This window comes from Haliotis cracherodii, unplaced genomic scaffold (genome assembly GCF_022045235.1).
Source record: "Haliotis cracherodii isolate W230 unplaced genomic scaffold, xgHalCrac1.p SCAF_21, whole genome shotgun sequence".
NCBI lineage: Eukaryota > Metazoa > Mollusca > Gastropoda > Lepetellida > Haliotidae > Haliotis > Haliotis cracherodii.
In genome coordinates this window covers 12,063,820-12,086,128 of record NW_027266277.1, presented here as the reverse complement: position 1 = coordinate 12,086,128, position 22,309 = coordinate 12,063,820, and the positions used below count along the sequence as shown (strand labels likewise).

Below are 22,309 nucleotides of genomic sequence, written 5' to 3'. Positions count from 1 at the left end.
GTATGTGGTGTATTTGTTGTGAGGTTCGATCGGTTAGTGCCTCGGAGGTCACTTCATAACTTTGCCAGACATGAGCCGTTTGGAAACCAGGAGTTATTTCCCTTCAATTGTCTCGGCCAAGTGACCAACCGTTAATCTGCATATTATACGGTACCCGACTGTTGAAACTATTACACAGGAAGGAAATAACACAAAACACACCTTACATGTTAAACAAAACAAACAACAGTTACTACCAGTGGCTTCTTTGTGAGCAAAATACAAACACACCAGTTAACTCAATAATGACGAGAAAAAAATATTTGAAGCGGCCGTATAATATCAATCACAATACTAATTCAGTCACCGACTAACACACATCTAAAGGTTGGATGGTTGGTTTGTTGTTTTACGCCGCACTCAGCAATATTCCAGCTATATGATGGTGGTCTGTAAATAATCGAGTCTGGACCAGGCAATCCAGTGATTGATATCATGAGCATCGATCCACGCAATTGGGATCGATGACATGCTTCAACACATCTAAAGGAAGCCATTAATCAACACCAAAAGGCTGGAAGAACGAAAGTAACACATGACCTAAATACGTCACAATGGAGTTTCCTATACATGACACAAGTTTCATTTTGTTCATAAACATTGATTTTGCGCCAGGAAATCCTGACTAAAATATAACACGCTAACATGAGGCTGATGTTGGTTTCGTCAGAGCCAGATAGACACTCGATGAAAACGTTTCGCAAGTTTCAAATAAATGGCTTGTGAACTTAGTACATTGTTTACATTAAACTTGATTGATTGTTGATTATTGAAGATTATTTTATTTCAGGTTTATCGTGTGCTTTTTTGCTTTTTGCTTTCTCTCAAATCATGTATACATCTTGAAAACGAACGTGTTATTGGTGACGAGTCGGACAGCTATCACTGGCAAATCACCAGTACATTGTGGCACTACCTGGTAATGCCAGTGTATACAGCATCAGTTTTCTCCATACAGTTAAACCGGGTTAAGCTGGACCCTGTTAATCACTAAACCCCAAATGCCGGCCGATTACTTTTGGGTACGCTGACATGTATATTCCATGTGACAATACCTTCTACCCGTGATTCGCTAATCCGGACACTTGGCAATCCGGACAAGTTCAGAGACAACGACACGATGTCATTGGCGTTATACCCAATCGTGTCCAATATGCTAAAGAGGTGTAGTGAAATGGGTTTTACGTCCGAGATTTTTGCACATATAAACCGACTACTATGCAAAAGAGCTGATATCAATGCAAAAGATATTATGTAAGACAACGTGAATGCTATAGCTATATCTTTTAGCGTTGTAATCATAGATAAAAGTACAATGTACACGTCATCATGTTTCGGCTTTAGCCATATTCTTGAATAAGTCATTGTGTATGGTTTCTTTGTTAGGATGTGCTGGCAAATATCCCTCTTAATCAGTATTTAACCCTATATACAGTACATTATGTATGTATGTATTTCCAAATTCGTATAGAATCGATTTATGACATCAGTAAATGGCAACACAAGACCCGTGAAGGTCCGGGGTAGAATAGGTCTTCAGCAACCCATGCTTGCTGTAAAAGGCGACTATGCTTGTCGTAAGAGGCGACTAACAGGATCGGGTGGTCAGGCTCGCTGACTTGGTTGATGCATGTCATCATATCCCAATTGCGTGGGGGGCACGGGTGGCCCAGACGTCTATACGGCGCTGCAATTCGATGTGCAGAGTTGCGTCCCTTGGGCATGCCAGAAACCTATGGTTGTGGGTTCGAATCCCGGTTCGCCCAAATTGTGTTTCTAGGTTTGTCAGCACCATACCCGTGCTCGTGGGTTTCACCGAAGTGGTAAACGTCTGAGACATCCATCACTTCGGGCTTTCCTCCCACATTAAGCTGACATGCCGTGATATAACTGGAATACTGTTAAAAGTAACTCACTCACCAATTCCGTGGATCGATGCTCATGATATTAATCACTCGATTGTCTTGTCCAGACTCGAATATTTACAGACCGCCGTCCAGCTGGGATATTGCTGAGTGCGACGTTTAACAACAAACCAACCACACAAAATCAATGAATAAGTAACGGATTAAATTGAAACTGTGTTGGGTCAACACAATTGGTCAAATAAGTGGTAGCAGCAATAAGTATCAGGTCCCATGACGTGGTCCTAGGCACTCACGAATGTCTCGTATATGTCACTGTCGAATGTCCTAAAATTCGGTGTTTTCAGATAGGTATCCCACCCGCAAGTTAGGTCATAGAATGCCCCGAATCGACCTCATCTTGCTCTTCCACAGGTGCAGACAGCCTTTAAGAAACGGTCACACACTTTGCGAAATCGTCTCATCTGGAAGCGCTCCTAAAATCTACCAACGAAAGCCAATGTCAGAGCTACTGGCAGCGTGCATTTGTGGTGAATACGATGACATGTTTGGTTTGGTTTGTTGTTTAACCCCGCACTAAGCAATATTCCAGCTATATGACGGCGGTCTGTAAATAATCGAGTCTGGACCAGACAATCCAGTGATTGACATCATGAGCATCGATCCACGCAATTGGGATCGATGACATGCATCAACCAAGTAAGCGAGTCTGACCACCCGATCCCGTTCGTCGCCTTTAACGATAAGCATAGTCGCCTTTTACGTCAAACTTGGGTTGCTGAAGACCTGTTCTAACCCGGATCTTTACGGGACACATCGAGAAAATATTAAATCTTTTTCTAAAGCAATAGAAAGTCATAGCGTTTGACTCAATTGCGGCATCGATCACCGACAAGCCATGCATAAAGAGAAGACTTACCTGTAAACATTTTAAGATTGTATTTTAAAATTGATAATTATTTTTAGATAATAAACAGCTCAAAAATAAAACTGTATGGACAAAGTCATAATGGACTCCACAATAGAAAACAAATCCAGTTATTGAACCAATAATTCTCATCATTTGTATTCAAATATGCTATAATATAGCTATACATGGAGCACCTGTGCACCTAGATCAATTTTCCCAGACAAAGAAGCACGTTCATTATTCATAAATATTTATACATTTTGATAAATATCTGTAGTTATTCTGATGAAGCATAACACGGATACAACAGTTAGTAGAACGTGCTACCTCCGCCGTTCATAGCGTGTGGCTCTCACTGTGTTATTTACGTTGCTTCGAACAGCGTGTCGTCAGAATACTATTTTTTCAGTCAAATGCAGTTAATCACTAAACACAAAATAAAAAAAACAAAAACAGGAGTGTCGTGTATATTTCCTACCAAAGGTGTACAGTTACACTGATACCACCAGCCATCAACCACCATCACATCCCACCCACCACCACAGCCATCCACCACAGCCATCCACCACCACAGCCATCCACCACCACAACCATCCACCACAACCATGCACCACCACAGCCATCCACCACAGCCATCCACCACCACAACCATCCACCACAACCATCACCACAACCATCCACCACAGCCATCCACCACCACAGCCATCCACCACAGCCACCCATCACCACAGCCCACCCACCACAGCCATCCACCACCACAGCCCACCCACCACAACCATCCACCACCACAGCCATCCACCACCACAGCCATCCACCACCACAGCCATCCACCACCACAGCCCACCCACAACAACCATCCACCACCACAGCCATGCACCACCACAGCCATCCACCACCACAGCCATCCACCACCACAGCCATCCACCACTACAACCATCCACCACCACAGCCATCCACCACCACAACCACCCACCACCACAACCATCCACCACCACACCCATCCACCACTACAACCATCCACCACCACAGCCATCCACCACTACAACCACCCACCACCACAACCATCCACCACCACACCCATCCACCACTACAACCATCCACCACCACAGCCATCCACCACCACAACCATCCACCACAACCATCACCACAACCATCCACCACAGCCATCCACCACCACAGCCATCCACCACAGCCACCCATCACCACAGCCCACCCACCACAGCCATCCACCACCACAGCCCACCCACCACAACCATCCACCACCACAGCCATCCACCACCACAGCCATCCACCACCACCACAGCCATCCACCACCACAGCCATCCACCACCACAGCCCACCCACAACAACCATCCACCACCACAGCCATGCACCACCACAGCAATCCACCACCACAGCCATCCACCACCACAGCCATCCACCACTACAACCATCCACCACCACAGCCATCCACCACCACAACCACCCACCACCACAACCATCCACCACCACACCCATCCACCACTACAACCATCCACCACCACAGCCATCCACCACTACAACCACCCACCACCACAACCATCCACCACCACACCCATCCACCACTACAACCATCCACCACCACAGCCATCCACCACCACAACCACCCACCACCACAGCCATCCACCACCACAGCCATCCACCACTACAACCATCCATCCACCACCACAACAATCCACCACCACAACCACCCACCACCACAACCATCCACCACCACAGCCATCCACCACCACAACCATCCACCACCATAGCCATCCACCACCACAGCCATCCACCACCATAGCCATCCACCACTACAACCATCCACCACCATAGCCATCCACCACCATAGCCATCCACCACCACAGCCATCCACCACCACAGCCATCCACCACCATAGCCATCCACCACTACAACCATCCACCATCACATCCCACCCACCACCACAGCCCACCCACCACAACCATCCACCACCACAACCACCCACCACCCACCACCACAACCATCCACCACCACAACCATCCACCACCACAGCCATCCATCACCACCCACCACCACAACCACCCACCACCACAACCACCCACCACCCACAACCACCCAACCCACCACAACCATCCACCACCACAGCCATCCATCACCACCCACCACCACAACCATCCACCACCACAGCCATCCATCACCACCCACCACCACAACCACCACAACCCACCCACCACCACAGCCATCCATCACCACCCACCACCACAACCACCCCACCCACCACAACCATCCCACCACCACAGCCATCCATCACCACCCACCACCACAACCATCCGCCACCCACCACACACCACCGTCATCCACAACCACCCCACCAACGACAAACAATCCCAGCCGACCCCAGCCCAGCCCACACTCCCAGTGTAAGGACAGTGTGCACGTACACACATTGCGCCACATACCAAAAGGAAAGGAGTGAGGAAGCTTCAATCTCACTTCCTGAGATTATTGAAATATTGACAACCGCTACACAAACATACTGCGTCCATGTGACCGTACACAGACCACGTGACCTGGTCTTCCAGATAATACCAGTGCCTGAATGTCAACACACCAGTCCCCACGGAACAGTCACAGCCATGTCCGAATACACTGAAGGTAAGCTTAGAGAAACGTGTAAAATCTACATGTTTATGATTACCAAACCCTTCGAATTCGACCGAGTCTACGGCTACATTCCATTGTTATGTCTTCAGAATGTTATATACACGTGCATTTAAAATGTTTTATAATTTTTCATATATTTTTAAAAGCGAAGGGGAGCCTTATTTTATTCTGCTTGACGTGTTATATCCAGCTAAGTCCAGATTACATATAACAGTAAACAAAAGGGGGGATGGATCTGGGGTCTTTGACCTTGCGGTTGTAATGCTTGAGACTGGTGTACAACTAAAATACAACTAAAGATTAAACAAATGTTGACAGGGTAGTTCGTGCACGTATGGCTATCGTTTCCCTAAAGCATATGTGTCACGCTATTATTGTTCACGTATAAACGCAATCATATGTGGGTGAGCACAAACGATTTCACGAAGCCTGCTTTCCAATAACAGTGTCCCCGTAAGAAATATCCATTTAACCGACAAAAAGACCGATATATAAGACCTGGCTTAGCTGCTCTCTGAATGCAAATGAAAGTAGGCCAGGTGGTCGCGTATACAAAAGGTATTACCAGTTTATCAATAACCCAGACATTGCCTACATATATCGCGAGTTTTATTCAGTAATGAGGCCACTGGCCCATCATACATTACAAAAAGATCTAAATGTTAGCAGGGAGCGCCATCAAGCGAAATATAATGAAAAGGAATTTTGAGCGCTTCCTAAGAAAATATATTTATATATGAACAGGTATACATATGAATTCCTTGATAATAACTGCTGAAATTTCATCCAGTGGGAAATACAAGAAAGGTTTCAAGAATGATGCTGTTAATTCTTAGAGAGAGTGAGTTGGGTTTAACGCCGCTTTTAACAGTATTCCAGTCATATCACGGCGTGTCTGCTTAATGTGGGAGGAAAGCCCGAAGTGATGCAGGTCTCAGACGTTTACCACTTAGACGAAACCCACGAGCACGGGTATGGTGCTGACAAACCTAAAAACATAATCGGGGCGAACTGGGATTCGACCCCACAATCATAGGTTTCTGGCGTACCCAAGGGACGCAACTCTGCACAGCGAATCGAGGCGCCTTAGACTATTCGTGTCCCATTAATGCTTAGAAGAATGGACATGAAATGATATTCTAAGCCACACTTGAACTGATTCAAAACGGACATAAAATTCTACCGCCATCTAATCTAATCTTTATTTCACATACTGAAGAGGCCACAGGCCTATAGTACAATTTGAAGAATATACAGTTTTATACAATTTATGTACATATCTCACCAGATCACCTCACGTCATTCCACCTCGCATTTCAACGCAGTCACATAATTTTACACATACAGTACAATACCATACCCTGTAATTTCATAATTTCTATATTACCATATCACAACTTGTTATTTCATACAACACATTCTATAACATCATATCATATTGTATCATTATTATAAGATCATACTATATAGTATTATTTCATATAACATTATCATTACATACTATACATACCATCGTACTATATATCACAACTATATTGTATCACATTTCAACATGTCATATCACACAACACATTAGCAATGTCATAGCTTGTCCCATCATATCTTATCATATCATACCATATAATGCCATGTCAATTTATTTCATATCAATCAATCAATATTTATTCAACACTGGGAGACCGCAAGCCATATTATATGTACACTAAAAAACAGTATTTACACAATTTCTGTAATACACATAATATATTGCATCATCAAATTCCACCATCAAATTGTAATAAGAATATCTAACGTTTGTCAGTGCAACTACCCTAACTACCATTCTATAGAGAGGTATTTTAACAAAAGATAATAATAAAATAATCTTCACCTAACTGTCAATTGCCATGCACCTGTGTTACTTTATCATATGGACATTGCCCATGTTGACAGCCGGATGTGAAATGTTAAAAACATGGTTATGTAATGTTACACCCAGATGTCGGGATGACCGGCAAGTGTGACACTTACGTGGCTATAAGCTATAATTGGATAACTTGAACAGTGTGTGACTGGTTGGTTAACACCACTTTAAAGAGCTTACAATAAGTATTACATCACGGTGTGTCAGCTTGATGTGGGAGAAAAGCCTGAAGTGAATTATATCTGAGACGATTACGACTTTGATGAAAACCAAATAAACTGATGAGCTTATTTTAACTCCAAAAACTTTCGAATTGGCCCCTATATTTGGGGCCCTTTTCATATGTTTGTTGACAAAAATAATATTTATTCATTTGTCAAAGTTTGCTCCGAGTGCTCAGTCAGCATTAGCTGAAAGCGCTCGTAAAATCGTTAAGTATGGTGTAATGTGTGTTTTGCAGTGAAAAGTGCTTTTGGTGGCCCAGTGGTCTAGGGCGCCGCTATTTCCCATGAATAGTCTCCCTTGGTCGTGGCATGACCTAACTATCGTCATAAGGTTGCCACCACTTTACACGCACTCGTGGGTTTTACACGAGAGACATACGTCTAAAACACGGTTCACTTCATGTGTTTATAACCCGTGAAGATCCGGGGTAGAATAGATCTTCAGCCACCCATGTTTGCCGTAAAAGGCAGCTATGCTTGTCTTAGGGGGCGACTAACAGGATCGAGTGATCAGGCTCGGTGACTTGGTTAATGCATGTCATCGTATCCCAATTGCGTGGATCGATGCTCATGATGTCAATCACTGGATTGACTGGTCCAGATTCGACTACTTACAGACCGCAGTCATATAGCTAGGATATTGCTGAGTGCGGCGTTAAACAACAAATATACAAACAAACAACTCATGTGTTTATATGTCGCATCGTTTAGTGTATATATTTGAGACGATATTTTGTAATTTGTGTACTGCTTACAAGCATTAGGAATTTCATATTTCGGCTATGCCAGATACAATATTTAATATAGTATAGAGCCACACCGAGACAGCTTCGTGTGTCGTCCCTAAACCATTGCGTCCGCTCGATATTCCACAAGAGGTGACTCACATGTCTGTCTGGGTCGCAGCTGCCTTTGAAAGTCAACCTCACAACTCACAAAATAAGCCCAACATTTATTTACCCCAATAACTTGAGATTTTATGGTAGGATATCAAACGTTGCGTTAAAACTGGACGAAATAGAAATATCCAGACAGAAGAACGAATTTGTCGGTTATGAAATTTAATGACATGGGCGGATACAGCTTTTTTGAAAAGGGGGTGTGGGGGTGTGTGGGGTGTGTGCACAATTAAGATCTATTTATTGGGGGGGGGGGGGGGGGGGGGGGGGGGAGGGTGTCGCATCCCGCACACCCCTCTGTATCCGCCCATGTAATGAGTATCATTTTCTTGCTGTATGCCAAGCACGTGGATCATTAAGAAATGAGTATATTTCAGAATATTATTTTGTCCATCCTAGTGTCTTTAAATTTCTCTGGCTGTGTAAATTTTCAACAATTGTTAGCATCATCTCTCATACAAGTTCCACAGTACACTATAACTTGGTGTGAGTGAGTGAGTATGGTTTTACGCCGCTTTTAGCAATATTCCAGCAATATCACGGCGGTGACACCAGTATTGAGCTTCACACATTGTACCCTCGTTGGGAATCGAACCCGGGTCTTCAGTGTGACGACCGAACGCTTTAACCACAAGGCTACCCGACCGCCCCAGAGAGAACGGCCGAGATAGCCAGAATTAAGAAATAATAATCATGAATAACGTCTGCGAAATTATTTTTTTTAAATGTTTTACAGAAAATTACTAATTATCAGAAATGTTGCACGTTGATTTGGATTGAGGCTGTGCGTTATGCGATGCACCTGCTGAACAGCGCACATAGTGAGAGAATTGGTGCGAGACCGACATCCCATGTTCAAAGCACAAATACGGACGGACACATACAATCGTTCAGTACAATATGATACAGTGCTGGAGGAGCTTATTTAGACTGCGTAAGCGAGTTTAGTATTTCACTTAACTGCATGATCAGTAGGGGTCACACACACACACACACACACACACACACACACACACACACACACACGCCACCACCACCACACCGCAAACACGCACACCACACCCAAACCCACCACACACACACACACACACACACACACACACACACACACACACACACACACACTTACTTTTCCTCTTCCCTTAAACCAGAGTCAACTGCAATTAAACACTCTTTGGGCAATCACCGTTGAAAATCGTGACAAAAAGTCCAGTATCAAAGACAAACATGTCTGTAAGATCAACATGCTGATTGTGCATTTTTTCTTAATCTGGGCCCCGTTGCACGAAGCGATCTTAGCCCAGGTTCTGAACATAATTCGGTTATCAGTCTGTACTGTTATAAGGACTACACGTCAATGGCATTCTGGTACCAGAGCACTGAGCAACAGCACTGGCAATCACATACACAACAGTATTTACATACACACTCCGATAAGAAACTTCGGAGGGTCGCTAAATTGTTTTTGACATGTGCTATGTATTAGACACACACCTTATCTTTCAGTATTTGTTACTGGATATGAGGTCAATATAAGACTGCACCCAGTCCTGGAAGATTCGGACTCAAGGTTAGGCTCAAGGTTAGGCCTCTGTTTTAAATCACTTGGTTCACGGGTCATTGTTCCGGAACGATGTTGGAAATAAATATATAATTCTAAAAAAGTGCCATTTGAGCATCATTTACCCTTACTTGGAAAACAATACAATATAATTTTTTAATTTGAAGTTTACACGATATACGTCTTTTCCATTGGACGATAGGTCGGTCACATGACCGCGAAATTGACGTTCATTTAAGAATTGACCTTCACTTTGTGTGAGTTCATTGGAGTATGACCCTTTATAGAGTGAGGGCCAAACTGTACAATGTTTGGCCCTCACTCTATGAAGGTTCATACTCCAATGAACTCACACAAAGTGAAAGTCAATTCTTATAAAAAAAATTATCACAGTTTCTCACCTCAAAAGATGTAGGCCTAGATCTAAACACAATTTTATTTAGTACGTGTGACTTCATGTTTACACTGACAGCCATACAACAACCAGCTATATCGCGGAGTAAAATAGTTCCTAAAAAAGAGAGGTGACATGGGCGTATGGATGCACAGCTTGCTCTTCAGAAACATCTTAAGCAGCACGTGTGTTCAAATCATATCCTCATTAGATGAGAAAGGTCTGTAAAGAACTACCTCAGTAAGTCAGTCACAATGACAGCGCGTCGTAATACATTTACATCAACTACAAGACGTCAAAATGGCCGACACGATAAACAATTTGACGTTCATACGTTTTTCACGAGACCGTGTTCTTGAAATGACGTAAACACTGACGGACTACTTCCACATTCCTGGGGAAGCCCCTGGGAATTCCCTAGCACGAAAACATACATAAGCGTTCTTTCTGATCATTTAGAAACTTTATTCTTGGTCTCAGCGTTTCAGTATACGTTGAGAAATGTCAGAGAGCGTGACTGCATGATTGTTCACGAATATCCTCGCTGCGGCCTATCCTAATGAACAAACGAAGAAATGCACATCTAAACTATCGTAGTCTCGACTCGATCCGTAATTAGGCTGACATTGACCGTCTCCAGCAATCTATGAATTTACCTTAGTGTCTGTTTGGCGCATCTTTATTCACCTTTCAATGATCGGCCAGTTTATCAATGATTACTAACACATCTAACCGCCACAGGTTAATTAACAACTTCGGAAATCTCTCCCGTCACGCGTTTATCGTGTCGGCCATTTTGATATCTTGTACTTGATGTAAATGTATTACGACGCGCTGTCATTGTGACTGACTTACTGAGGTAGTTCTTTACAGACCTTTCTCATCTAATGAGGATATGATTTGAATACATGTGCTGCGTGAGATGTTTCTGAAGAGCAAGTTGTGCATCCATACGCCCATGCCACCTCTCTTTTTGAGGAACTATTTTACTCCGCGATGTAGCTAGTTGTTGTATGGCTGTCAGTGTAAACATGAAGTCACACGTACTAAACAAAAATTAAATTGTGTTTAGATCTTTGCCTACATCCTTTGGGATCCGACGTTCATACAGTTTGGCCCTCACTCTATGAAGGTTCATACTCCAATGAACTCACACAAAGTGAAGGTCAATTCTTAAATAAACAAACTTGTATTGTCAAACATTATTATCGACATCATATATCATCATCATTACATGGGGGCACTAAGGCGCTGCGATTCGCTGTGCAGAGTTGCGTCCCTTGGGCAGGCCAGAAACCTATGATTGTGGGTTCGAATCCCGGTTCGCCCCAATTATGTTTCTAGGTTTGTCAGCACCATACCCGTGCTCGTAAACGTCTGAGACCTGCATCACTTCGGGCTTTCCTCCCACATCAAGCTGACACGCCGTGATATAACTGGAATACTGTTAAAAGCAGCGTTAAACCAAACTCACTTACTCATTCATCATTACAAGTAATCCATGAATGAGAAATAAAACTAAAAAGATGGTACTGTGTCCACAGTGTGGAGGATGGGGTGAGTTGTTCAGTATTCGATCAACCATCAAGACCGAAATCAGCACATGAAACATTGTCAGTCAGTATTGTGTATGCCCTCCACGGGAATCGATGCATGCCCGAACCATGAGACGATGTACTTCTGATCACAAGAAATGGGATTCAACACCATTTCTCTCAAGAGGACCTGTGCTAACTGATCCTTGTTATAAGGGCGACTTGGTCGTGCTCTAATTTGACGTTCAAGGCCTAATCATCTTCCCGAGGCAAGAGAGTTAACTGACTTTAAAAGTCCATTTCCACCCTTGCCGAACTTGGCTGGAATTCCTGGGCTCGATCATGACGCCACCAGTGGTTATTACGAGTTATATCCCTTCTAAACCTCCCCTGTGGACCAATCAGATTCCATCACTTGCATTTGTATCAAACAAAACGGTGGCGCCCAGTCAAGACGATCTGATCGACAATCAAGATCTATGATGTGATAAAACGGGTCTTACATCGCGAAGTGCATCAAATTACGCGAGCACCTTGATTTAACACATAAAAATGTTTGGAAATTATCTGTTGACAACTAGTTGGGGTGCACATGTTTTCGAACCGGATTTCGATTTCGTTGCGCGATTTTGATTGGACTATGCATAGACTCGTTAGTCCAGCCAAACTCTAACTCCATAATACCAGCCTTGATCGGCAAGGGTGGAAACTGGACTTTTATAGTGAGTTAACTCTCTTGCCTCTGGAAGATGGGCCTAATGGATCGGGTAGGCAGAGGTACAACATAGTTTTCTATAGAAATACGGACAAAACTTGATTCTTTCATCAGCCAGGTGACACACTGTAACCATCCAATCCTCAACTTTATCGGCACTACTGTCCCAGGATTCGCTGATCGATGGTTCGAATCCAAGATTAGTTCCGGATAGGATCTCAGGTCAGTCAGCTCCATATCAATCCCCGTGGATGGTGACTATCTACTGTCTGTGTCACCTTGGGCTTGAACTCACAGTTGCTGACGTGCCACGATATCACTGCCTAACTGTTCAATCCACTCACTCACTCGAGGTGCCACGTAACTCAAGCAGCTGTGAATGTCACGTGACACATTATCATGAATGTATCGGAGGCAACAAGACTATTCAAACATTGGGAATCTATTAGGAAAACACAAAGGGACAGCCCGTAGCTCTGTGAAGCCACAAGTCAATATCAAAATCGTTTATATCCTCGTGTTGTGGGTTTTCGAGCCCTTAAGTATTTCTCATTACGTGTGTTAAAACAATCCCAGTACACCATAATTACGCCTTACCTTTGAGAAAATACATTTCTGTTAACACTTGGATGGTCAAATGACCATGTTTTGTTATTTTTTTAGCGATAATGCCTTGCCTCACGAGACGAGTCTATCAGGCGTCATCTTGTTAGCGTCACATGATATCGAGCCACTCCACTCCAGTCAAGTTGAAAATAGATGCACTACATGGTCAGTCACATAACATTACAGGCAGGAAGTTTACAAACATCAGCCGACACCATTGTTTTGATGCAAGATTATCATCAGATCAAGTTTGATTAAATGTAGATTTGTGAAAAAGTAAGTTTTGGCGTGTTTTCATAGCTTATTGAATAGTTTTCATTGTGTAGCTAAAATCGTAACATAAATTCAGCGACAAGTGGCTATCACTTTCATGTTTTCAGGGGCCTTTGAAGCGTATACCTTGATTATGTCATATGTGTGACGTGGGGATATTATTAGTTATGGTGTCTTTAGTTGCCGGTGTCATATTAGGTTAGCAGCTGACGCCTCGCCCATATTTTTCTGCTAACCTAATATGACACGTACAGTGAATACGGCAACTTAAGACACCATAACGAATTTATTATGCCGAAAAGTTATACTATTTGGTATCTTTGTTGCACATGACATGTCAAAACTTAAAACTCAGAATTTTACATTTACAATCTAAGACGTTAAGGGTCAAAGGTAGACTACTCTTCAAACCTCAGAGGCCAAACCATGTTGATAATTTTAACTTTATATAATCTTTATTAAGTCAGGAACGTGAAAAAAACACTAACGTCCTTGCACTTTAGAATTAATGATATTAAAACACAAAACTGTCGAATAACGAATTTCTGCACCAGAATTTTCATGTAAAATATGTTAGGTGGGTGTTGGAAAATCCAAAATATCTGTTACTGGCGGTATACGATCTCATATTTTGTCAGTGACAACCATCTTGGATTTTTACTGATGGTTGACGGACTGATATGGGTTTAGTAGTTCTGCTCGCTGATTGGTCAAACTCACTTTGAGGCATAATAAACATAGTTAGTAGTGCATGCAAATGTACGGTTTGCGCAGTTAGAATTTCTTTAAGCGGAACACTTTTGACTACATCTGTCAGGCCATTAGGGAAATATGACGCATACTATGAGTATGCGTTTCTCAGAATACGCGCAGCCATTTGTGTCGCTTCCGGAAGCGGAAGAGAAAGACAATTGAGTACCTCTGTGAATAGGAGTCTTTAGCCTAGCAGTCCACGTACAATGTGTTGTTCCAGATCAAGTTCAACAGCTGGTGAAGACGAGCCATGAGATGAAGAAAATGTCTTACTGTCCGTACAGCAACTTCCCCGTCGGGGCAGCCCTACTCACAGCCGACGGGACTGTGTTCACAGGTAGGTCAGAGTTATCCCCCTTACTCAGATTGAAAGGACAGCTCACATCGCCACTCGCAATATCACTGAAATCAGATCTTAGTTCTCGCTAAATATGAAGACATCCCATTTAATACATGTAATGTCAGAACATTTCGCGACCTGACAGAAACCAATGAAATGACTAAAAGGAAGTCGACATTAGCCAATCAGAAAGCAGCTTTCTCGAGGTACAAATTTCAAACTGTCGAATTCAATTCCAAACTACGCTGTGAAAAATATTTTGACCAAATTCTCGATTCAAAATTTGAAAAGTGTACAAAAGTGCATTCTGTAATGTTTAGTAGATGGCCGAGATTGTATGGAAGCACTTCCAACGGGATATGAAAAGTCTTTACCGTTTCCAATGTTTATCACATAGAAGCAGAGACAGACACTGCTTTTGGCGGATTCAGTCGCCCAGACCACAAGTTTCGTTCGGATGACCCTATGTTGACCTTTTCGAAGTTGCATGATTAGAAAACACGTTTCGACGGTCACTTTCTTGATCTAGTAAGCGACTTTCTGATTAGTCGGATGAAAGACCCGTAATGGGATGTCCTCAGATCTTTGTTTAGCAGTAGCGGGAACTAAGACCTGATTTTAATAAGATTATAACCACCCGTCACATGCCGGAACAAGCCGGCGACTTGTTCAACTCTTATGGTCAAACTAGCAACTCGTTTCTTTCTGACTCGTGAAGATTCCGGGGTAGAATAGGTCTTCAGCAACCCATGCTTGCCGTAAAAGGTGACTATGCTTGTCGTACAAAGCGACTAACGGGATCGGGTGGTCAGGCTCGCCGACTTGGTTGATGCATGTCATCGATGCCAATTGCGTGGATCGATGCTCATAGTATCAATCAACCAGAAAAATGGGCTTCATACATTGTAACAATGTCGGGAATCGAACCCAGGTCTTCGGGCGTGACGAGCGAACGCTTTAACCATTCGGCTACCCCCCGACCGCCCCCATTGGAGAATGAACCTTCATGGAGTGAGTGAGTGAGTGAGTTGGATTTTACGCCGCTTTTAGCAATATTCCAGCAATATCACGGCGGGGGACACCAGAAATGGGCTTCACACATTGTACCCATGTCGGGAATCGAACCCGGGTCTTCGGCGTGACGTGCGAACGCTTTAACCACTAGGCTACCCGACCGCCCACCTTCATGGAGTGATGGCCAATCACTGTATGAACAAGCTCCGACGTTCATACAGTTTGGCCCAACTCTATGAAGGTTCATACTCCAATGAACTCACACAAAGCGAAAGTCACTTCTTACTAATTTTTATGACACTATTTTTGACCACAAGGGATGTAGACCTAGACCTATATCTATACAAAATATATTCAGTACGTGTGACTTCATGTTTACACTGACAGCCATACAACAACCAGATGTATCGCGGAAAAAAATAGTTCCTCAAAAAGAGATGAACATTTTCATGATATTATATAAATGAGTGCCGCAGAAACAATTGCAGCCTACTGTATGACTTTTTCCGGTAACCGTCTACCCATGCGCAGTGGGGTTCCCGTCTCTGTCTGCGCGACAAAAAGTTATGAATTATAATATGATATTTAAAGACGGAGCACAGTTTAGAGGTTGCAAAGCCAGTGGGGAAACATGGACAAGTCTTGCCTTATTTATTGGCATATTTCGCATGTTATTTTCAGTAAGCCGCCATGTCATCTTTTGTGTGCAGGTTGTAACGTTGAAAACGCTTCATATGGTTTGGCGATTTGCGCAGAGAGGACAGCCATTGTCAAGGCCGTTTCAGAAGGTCATCGAAAGTTCAAAGCCATTGCCATCGCAAGGTAACATTAGCATTGCGAAAATATACTCACACGCAAAAGAAAAGCAAGTGGTTTTAAGCAAATAGGTAACAAACACGGAACCATAAATTGATAAGAGTTTTAGCATGTAGTAAAGCCTGATGGTCTTATCAATATTTTTGGTTGCATTTTGGAAGCCCCGATTAAAAACGCAACATAAAAAAGGAATTGCCAAAAAGCACCATTTCAATGAATATGTGGGTATAATGCACCTATTTCTCGCGAAATCGAAAATGCACGAACTGTCACGAACTGTAGTGGGTATAAAACTGTGGCCGATTCTTGGACCTACCACTCCTTGGTCGACAGTGCCACAATTTACCATCTCCTGCATCGATACAATGCTACACAGACCACAGATGACCTTCCTCGGAGCGGTCGTCCTAGGGTCACCACACCTCGACAAGATCGGCAGATTACCCATCAACACCAGCGACATCCGTTCCTTACTGCAAGTGAAAGTGCTCGACTGACAATAGGAACACATAATCGACACATTAGCCGGGACACTGTGGTCCGACGTCTCCGTTCCAACAACATCAGATGTCGCCGACCAGCACGTCGTCCTGTTCTCCAACCACGGCATCGACAAGCACGACTTCAGTGGGCACAGGGTCATCACAATTGGCGTCATCGTGAGTGGCGGCGTGTCATCTTTTTTGATGAAAGTCGCTTTTGTGTCTCCCATGCAGACGGAAGAGTCAGAATTTGGCGGCGTCGAGGTGATCGTTTCGCTGACAGAAACGTTGTGGAAAAGGATCCATGGGGTGGACCTAGCGTCATGATATTGGCAGGGATTGGACTTAATGCGAGACTTGGACCCATGTGCTTTCTGAATGTTGGTCAAAGTCGGGGACACGGCGTCACTGCTTAGCGGTATATCGACCAAGTGATCAGACCCCACGTTGTTCCATTTTTTGCACAACATCAACAACACATTTTCCAGCAGGACAACGCTTATCCCCATGTTGCCAGAGCTAACAACACCACACCCGTGTTCTACGGTGGCCAGCCCTCAGCCCTGATCTGAACCCCATCGAACACTTGAGGGATGAGGTTCAAAGGCGTCTGCACAATGTGCGCCCAGGCCCTACAACTGCTGATGAACTACGCACAGCTGCTCTGAATGTGTGCAGGAGGATCACTAGGGCCTTCACAAATCGTCTGATCCACTCCATGTACAGGAGATGTGTGGCAGTGATCAATGCTAATGGCGGTCACACCCTAAATTGACTGACATTTTGGGTATTGACCCGAAACTGTAAGCCCTTAACATTTGAAAAAAACAATTGTCATCTGCCTTTCAATCCATTAAACTGTCTTCAGTTAATTTTTTTGTCAATCTTGTCATATTAGTATTTCTTTTCTTTACTGTTGACTATAAATAACATGTATACTGCATACTCGACTTGCGTTTCTTTTGCGTGTGAGTATATGATAATATACAAAGTAATTTCTATCTACACAGCGGGGGCACGGGTGGTCCTTCCGTCTAAATACACGATATAACTGTAATACTGCTAAAAGCGGCGTTAAACCCAACTCACTCACTTACTATGTACACAGCTAACATAATTATTGTGGGGATTTCCACAGTTGGAAAAATTCGTAGACAAATACTGATGGCAAATTCTGATTAATATCGAGTCTGCGTTAACAGACGAACAGGGAACAAATCCCGACTTTGTTTGCAACCAAACAACACGTGCTTATGGGGTGATTCTTCGTTTAGCTTGATGTAGAAGCTATAAAGCGCCCACAATAATTTTCGAGGGTCTCTCCAGCTGATCATTCAACAGTCAAGCTCGTAACTCCCATTCCTATGACATCACCGGAAGTTTATTTATTCCACTCGAATCGCAATTTGGGGAAGGTCACTTTAGACTTAACACTTACTAAACAGCGTCAAATGAAAATACTCATTGATATAGACACTTTCAACATGCGGAATGTGATACCTAAGTGATAGTAGCTGACATTATGAAATTACGAATAGTCGCATAATATAAGTTATGTGTGCACTAGAAATAAATCATGCTAGACTTGCTTTGCGTTCGCTTGGGATGACCATTTAATGTTACCTCACGAAGTATCTGTACTTCACTTCCATAACCTGTCATACACGCGAATTAAGCTATTTTAAGACGTTAAAAGATGGCAGTTGTTACCCTGTCTGGCGCTCGGCATTAAGGGGCTAAAACAAGGACTGGTCTGCTCAGAGTCAGTATACTGTGTCTGAGTGGGGTATTCATGTTAAAATGCGGCATGGTATCTCAATGAGCTAGCACTATACATCGGCATTAGTCCGGACTAGTACAAGCACGCGCACGCACACACACACACGCAAGCATGTCGCTATAAAAGTGCAATAATCTTGGACGCGACGTTGAACCCAATTTCACCTCACCTCACCTATTTTAGTTGAAAATCAATTCTGGCTTTGAGCCAATGCAATTGCAGGTAGAGAACCCTCTTAGGTCACAACCAGCTGATATTGTCGATGTGACGTTAAACTTTAACTCACTCACAACCAGCTGATATTGTCGATGTGACGTTAAACTTTAACTCACTCACAACCAGCTGAATATATTTTTGTTGGATTGTTTTGTCGTTTTACCACAGCAAGTGGTATTTTCTAAATTAAATGACAAATTACACCAAAAGAAGAACATTATTGTTTTTATTTCTTATTTGAAAGAAAGAAGCAGCGATTCCGATGAACACTCTTTTTACTTTGATGTTAAACGGACATATTGATATTAACACAGTCCTTATCTGATTCTCAGTGATCTGAAGGATGGCGTCATTGTGCCTTGCGGTGCATGTAGGCAGTTTCTGGTCGAGGTGAGCTTCATTTAACTCTTTGTATATATAATACCCACAATACGACTTAGTCCCATGAAGATCCGTCTCAGAATAGATCTTCAGCAACCCATGCTTTTTGTAAGAGGCGACTACCGGGATCGGCTGGTCGGGCTGGCTGAGTTGGTTGATGCACGTCATCGTCTCCCAACTGCCTAGACCGATGCTCATAATGTCAATCACTGGATTGTCTGGTCCAGACTTGATTGTTCCCGAGTAGTGTGATATATATATGTTGAAAGCTCATAACACACTATTTTGTCGAGTCGAGGATTTCACAGAACAAGCTGTTTGAGAAAATACAAAACATGGTGTAGAGACATTTTTAAAAAATATGCAATCTTGGTTTGGCCTTTCGTACGACAATGCAGTTTTAGAAAAATGTAGCGTGAATGTGTCGGGGTTACATCATTTAGGTTTTTTGGTTTGGTTTGTTTTACGCCGCACTTAGCAATATTCCAGCTATATGACGGTGGTCCGTAAATAATCGGGACTGAACCACTGACTGACTTGAGTATGGTTTTACGCCGCTTTTAGCAATATTCAAGCAATATCACGGCGGGGGACACCAGAAATTTGGCTTCACACATTGTACCCATGTCGGCAATCGAACCCGGGTCTTCGGCGTGACGAGCGAACGCTTTAACCACTAGGCTACCCGACCGCCCCTGAGACTGAACCAGACACAATCACAGTGAAAAAAGTTAATCTTGAAAGGCGTTCAGAAACAGAAGAGTTTTTACAGCATATTAAACACTTGTCATTGTTCTAATCAATATTTCTATTATTATTTCTCAGGCTATAAACTGTTTGTATTTGTTTCAGTTTGGTGTCGACTGGGATGTGTGTATGACAAAGCCGGATATGACGTACGAAGTAAAGAAAACTAAAGAGTTACTTCCCTGGTGCTTTGTACCCACTGATCTTCAGAGGGAGAGGTTACCGTCGCGAAGCAACGCAGGTCATTCCTAAATAACAAGTTACTGTGAGCTCTATGGCCTTGTGACATCCGGTGAAGCAACACTGAGTCATTGCATATTATCATATATAATATATTTGATCGTTACACGGTTGTGTAATGTCCTACCCATGTGTCTCAGTCTTAAGAAAGAAACATGATGATCTAGCGACACCTCCATAGAACCCTGAGTGAGAGTGTGGTTTTACGTCGCTTTCAGCAATATTTCAGCAATATCAGGGCGGGGGACACCCGAAGTGGGCTTCACACACTGTACCCATGTCGGGAATCGAACCCGGGTCTTTTAACTACTGGGCTACCCGACCGCCCCCTCAGAATCCTGAGTGAAATTTGATCGATATGAAGGATTAGCAGCTTATTTCATTCATGTCTTTACCACCCCGATTAGTAAAATTCGATCTTCGTAAAAGGAAACACAAATACACACTAGTTAGTACACCTTTAGATCTTTTGGGGCTCAGAAACGACAGGAAGTACAAAATATCAACAATTATATAAGCGGAGCATTCGAACTCTCAAATTTATGTTTCTTTTCGAGAGACAGAAATCAGATATACTTGGCTGAATGTTTCATTCACTCGAACCGAAAATTAAGAGCCCACGACTCCGATTGGCTGATTTGATACATACACTCTGAAGAAAATCAGATCTTTTTACTTTGACATACAGTATCATTCTGATTGAGGACACATCCATAGAAGGTCCTGTCAGATGAATTTTCTAATCCCCACACTGTTTGTTTGTTGTTTAACGCTGCACTTTTTAATATGAAAGCTTGGTTTGGCCTTTTGTCCGACAATGCAGTTTAGGAAAATGTAGTGTGAATGTGTCGGGGTTTTGTCATTAAGGTTTTTTAGTTTGGTTTGTTGTTTTACGCCGCACTAAGCAATATTCTAGATATATGACGGTGGTCTGTAAATTAATCGAGTCTCGACCAGGCAATCCAGTGATTGACATCATGAGCATCGATCCATGTTTTTGGGATACGATGACATGCATCAGCCAAGTCGCCTTGGAAGATCTATTCTACCCCGTATCTTCAGGGGTCAATCACCACATTGAATTATATTTGTGAGTTTTGTGTCACATCTACTCTTTACATGGCCCAAAATGTCATTATTGTGGAATAAACTTTAAGAACAGTTTTTATCATGTTTTTATCTTATTTTCATTTTTACGTTGCTCTAAGAAATATTTCAGCAATAGCACCTTGGGGGAACCAGAAATGGGCTTCATAAATATGGGGAATCGAACCCGGGTCTTCGGCGTGACAGGCGAACGATTAAAGCATTGGCTACCCACAGCCCCTTTGAGGCATTATTGTTATAAGGGGCGGTCGGGTAGCCTAGTGGTTAAAGCGTTCGCTCGTCACGCCGAAGACCCGGGTTCGATTCCCGACATGGGCACAATGTGTGAAGCCCATTTCTGGTGTCCCTCGCCGTGATATTGCTGGAATATTGCTAAAAGCGGCGTAAAAGCTTACTTACTCATTATTGTTATAAAACCGGAAGTGACAAACAGACAGGAAAGGCATACGCGTTGGCTACCCACAGCTAGATTTAGTTATTAACTTCCAAGAGACACAGTGGAATGCCATTTTCTGTCACGGAGACAATATTTTTCTCTGAAAGGGGAAAAGTCACAACAAATGTTTTAGAATGTCCAGAGAGCTTATGGTTTTTTTAAACACCTGAAGCAATATTACTTTTCCAAGCATTTTCTGGAACAAATAGTTTCATGTATATTCATATTTCCTCATTTTGTCGTCTCCGAGATGTTGATTTGTGGACACAGTACGATTTTAAATAAAAGTGTTTTAAGATTTATTTATAAACGTCAAGTGCGGACCATTGCAATACTGTCCAAGACAATGCAGACCTTAATACGCAATTAGAAACAACCCCAATTTGGAGATGTGTCTGTAAAGGATTTGTTTGTTTGTTGTTTAACGCCA

General features: G+C 43.0%; 2 protein-coding genes across 5 annotated transcripts; both read left to right on the top strand.

The window, feature by feature from the left end:
• The first annotated feature begins 3,419 nt into the window (after positions 1 to 3,419).
• LOC139471083 (histidine-rich glycoprotein-like) lies at positions 3,420 to 4,583 on the top strand. Its single transcript, XM_071253380.1, has one exon. The coding sequence runs from the start codon at positions 3,420 to 3,422 to the stop codon at positions 4,581 to 4,583; it is 1,164 nt and encodes a 387-aa protein (XP_071109481.1).
• Positions 4,584 to 5,334: 751 nt separating this feature from the next.
• Positions 5,335 to 21,560, top strand: LOC139470751 (cytidine deaminase-like). Of its 4 annotated transcripts, none has more exons than XM_071253032.1 (6): positions 5,414 to 5,448; positions 13,352 to 13,459; positions 14,541 to 14,657; positions 16,385 to 16,496; positions 19,301 to 19,358; positions 20,202 to 21,560. In XM_071253032.1, exons 2-6 carry the CDS (start codon positions 13,408 to 13,410, stop codon positions 20,346 to 20,348), a joined length of 486 nt encoding a protein of 161 aa, XP_071109133.1. In that variant the 5' UTR covers positions 5,414 to 5,448; positions 13,352 to 13,407; the 3' UTR covers positions 20,349 to 21,560. The 4 variants fall into 4 exon arrangements, with proteins under 4 accessions (XP_071109135.1, XP_071109133.1, XP_071109134.1 ...); XM_071253033.1 differs by lacking the exon at positions 5,414 to 5,448 and adding an exon at positions 12,873 to 12,910; XM_071253034.1 differs by lacking the exon at positions 13,352 to 13,459 and having other exon boundaries at positions 5,335 to 5,448; positions 20,202 to 21,558.
• Positions 21,561 to 22,309: the final 749 nt, after the last annotated feature.

What these genes read in the sequence shown, in the direction of transcription:
- LOC139470751 (XM_071253032.1), top strand. Translation starts at nt 13,408, where the DNA reads ATGATATCGAGCCACTCCACTCCAGTCAAGTTGAAAATAGATGCACTA. An exon ending in AAAGCCATTGCCATCGCAAG is followed by an intron (nt 16,497 to 19,300) that starts GTAACATTAGCA and finishes TCTGATTCTCAG; the next exon opens with TGATCTGAAGGATGGCGTCA. An exon ending in GTAGGCAGTTTCTGGTCGAG is followed by an intron (nt 19,359 to 20,201) that starts GTGAGCTTCATT and finishes TATTTGTTTCAG; the next exon opens with TTTGGTGTCGACTGGGATGT.
- LOC139471083 (XM_071253380.1), top strand. Translation starts at nt 3,420, where the DNA reads ATGCACCACCACAGCCATCCACCACAGCCATCCACCACCACAACCATC.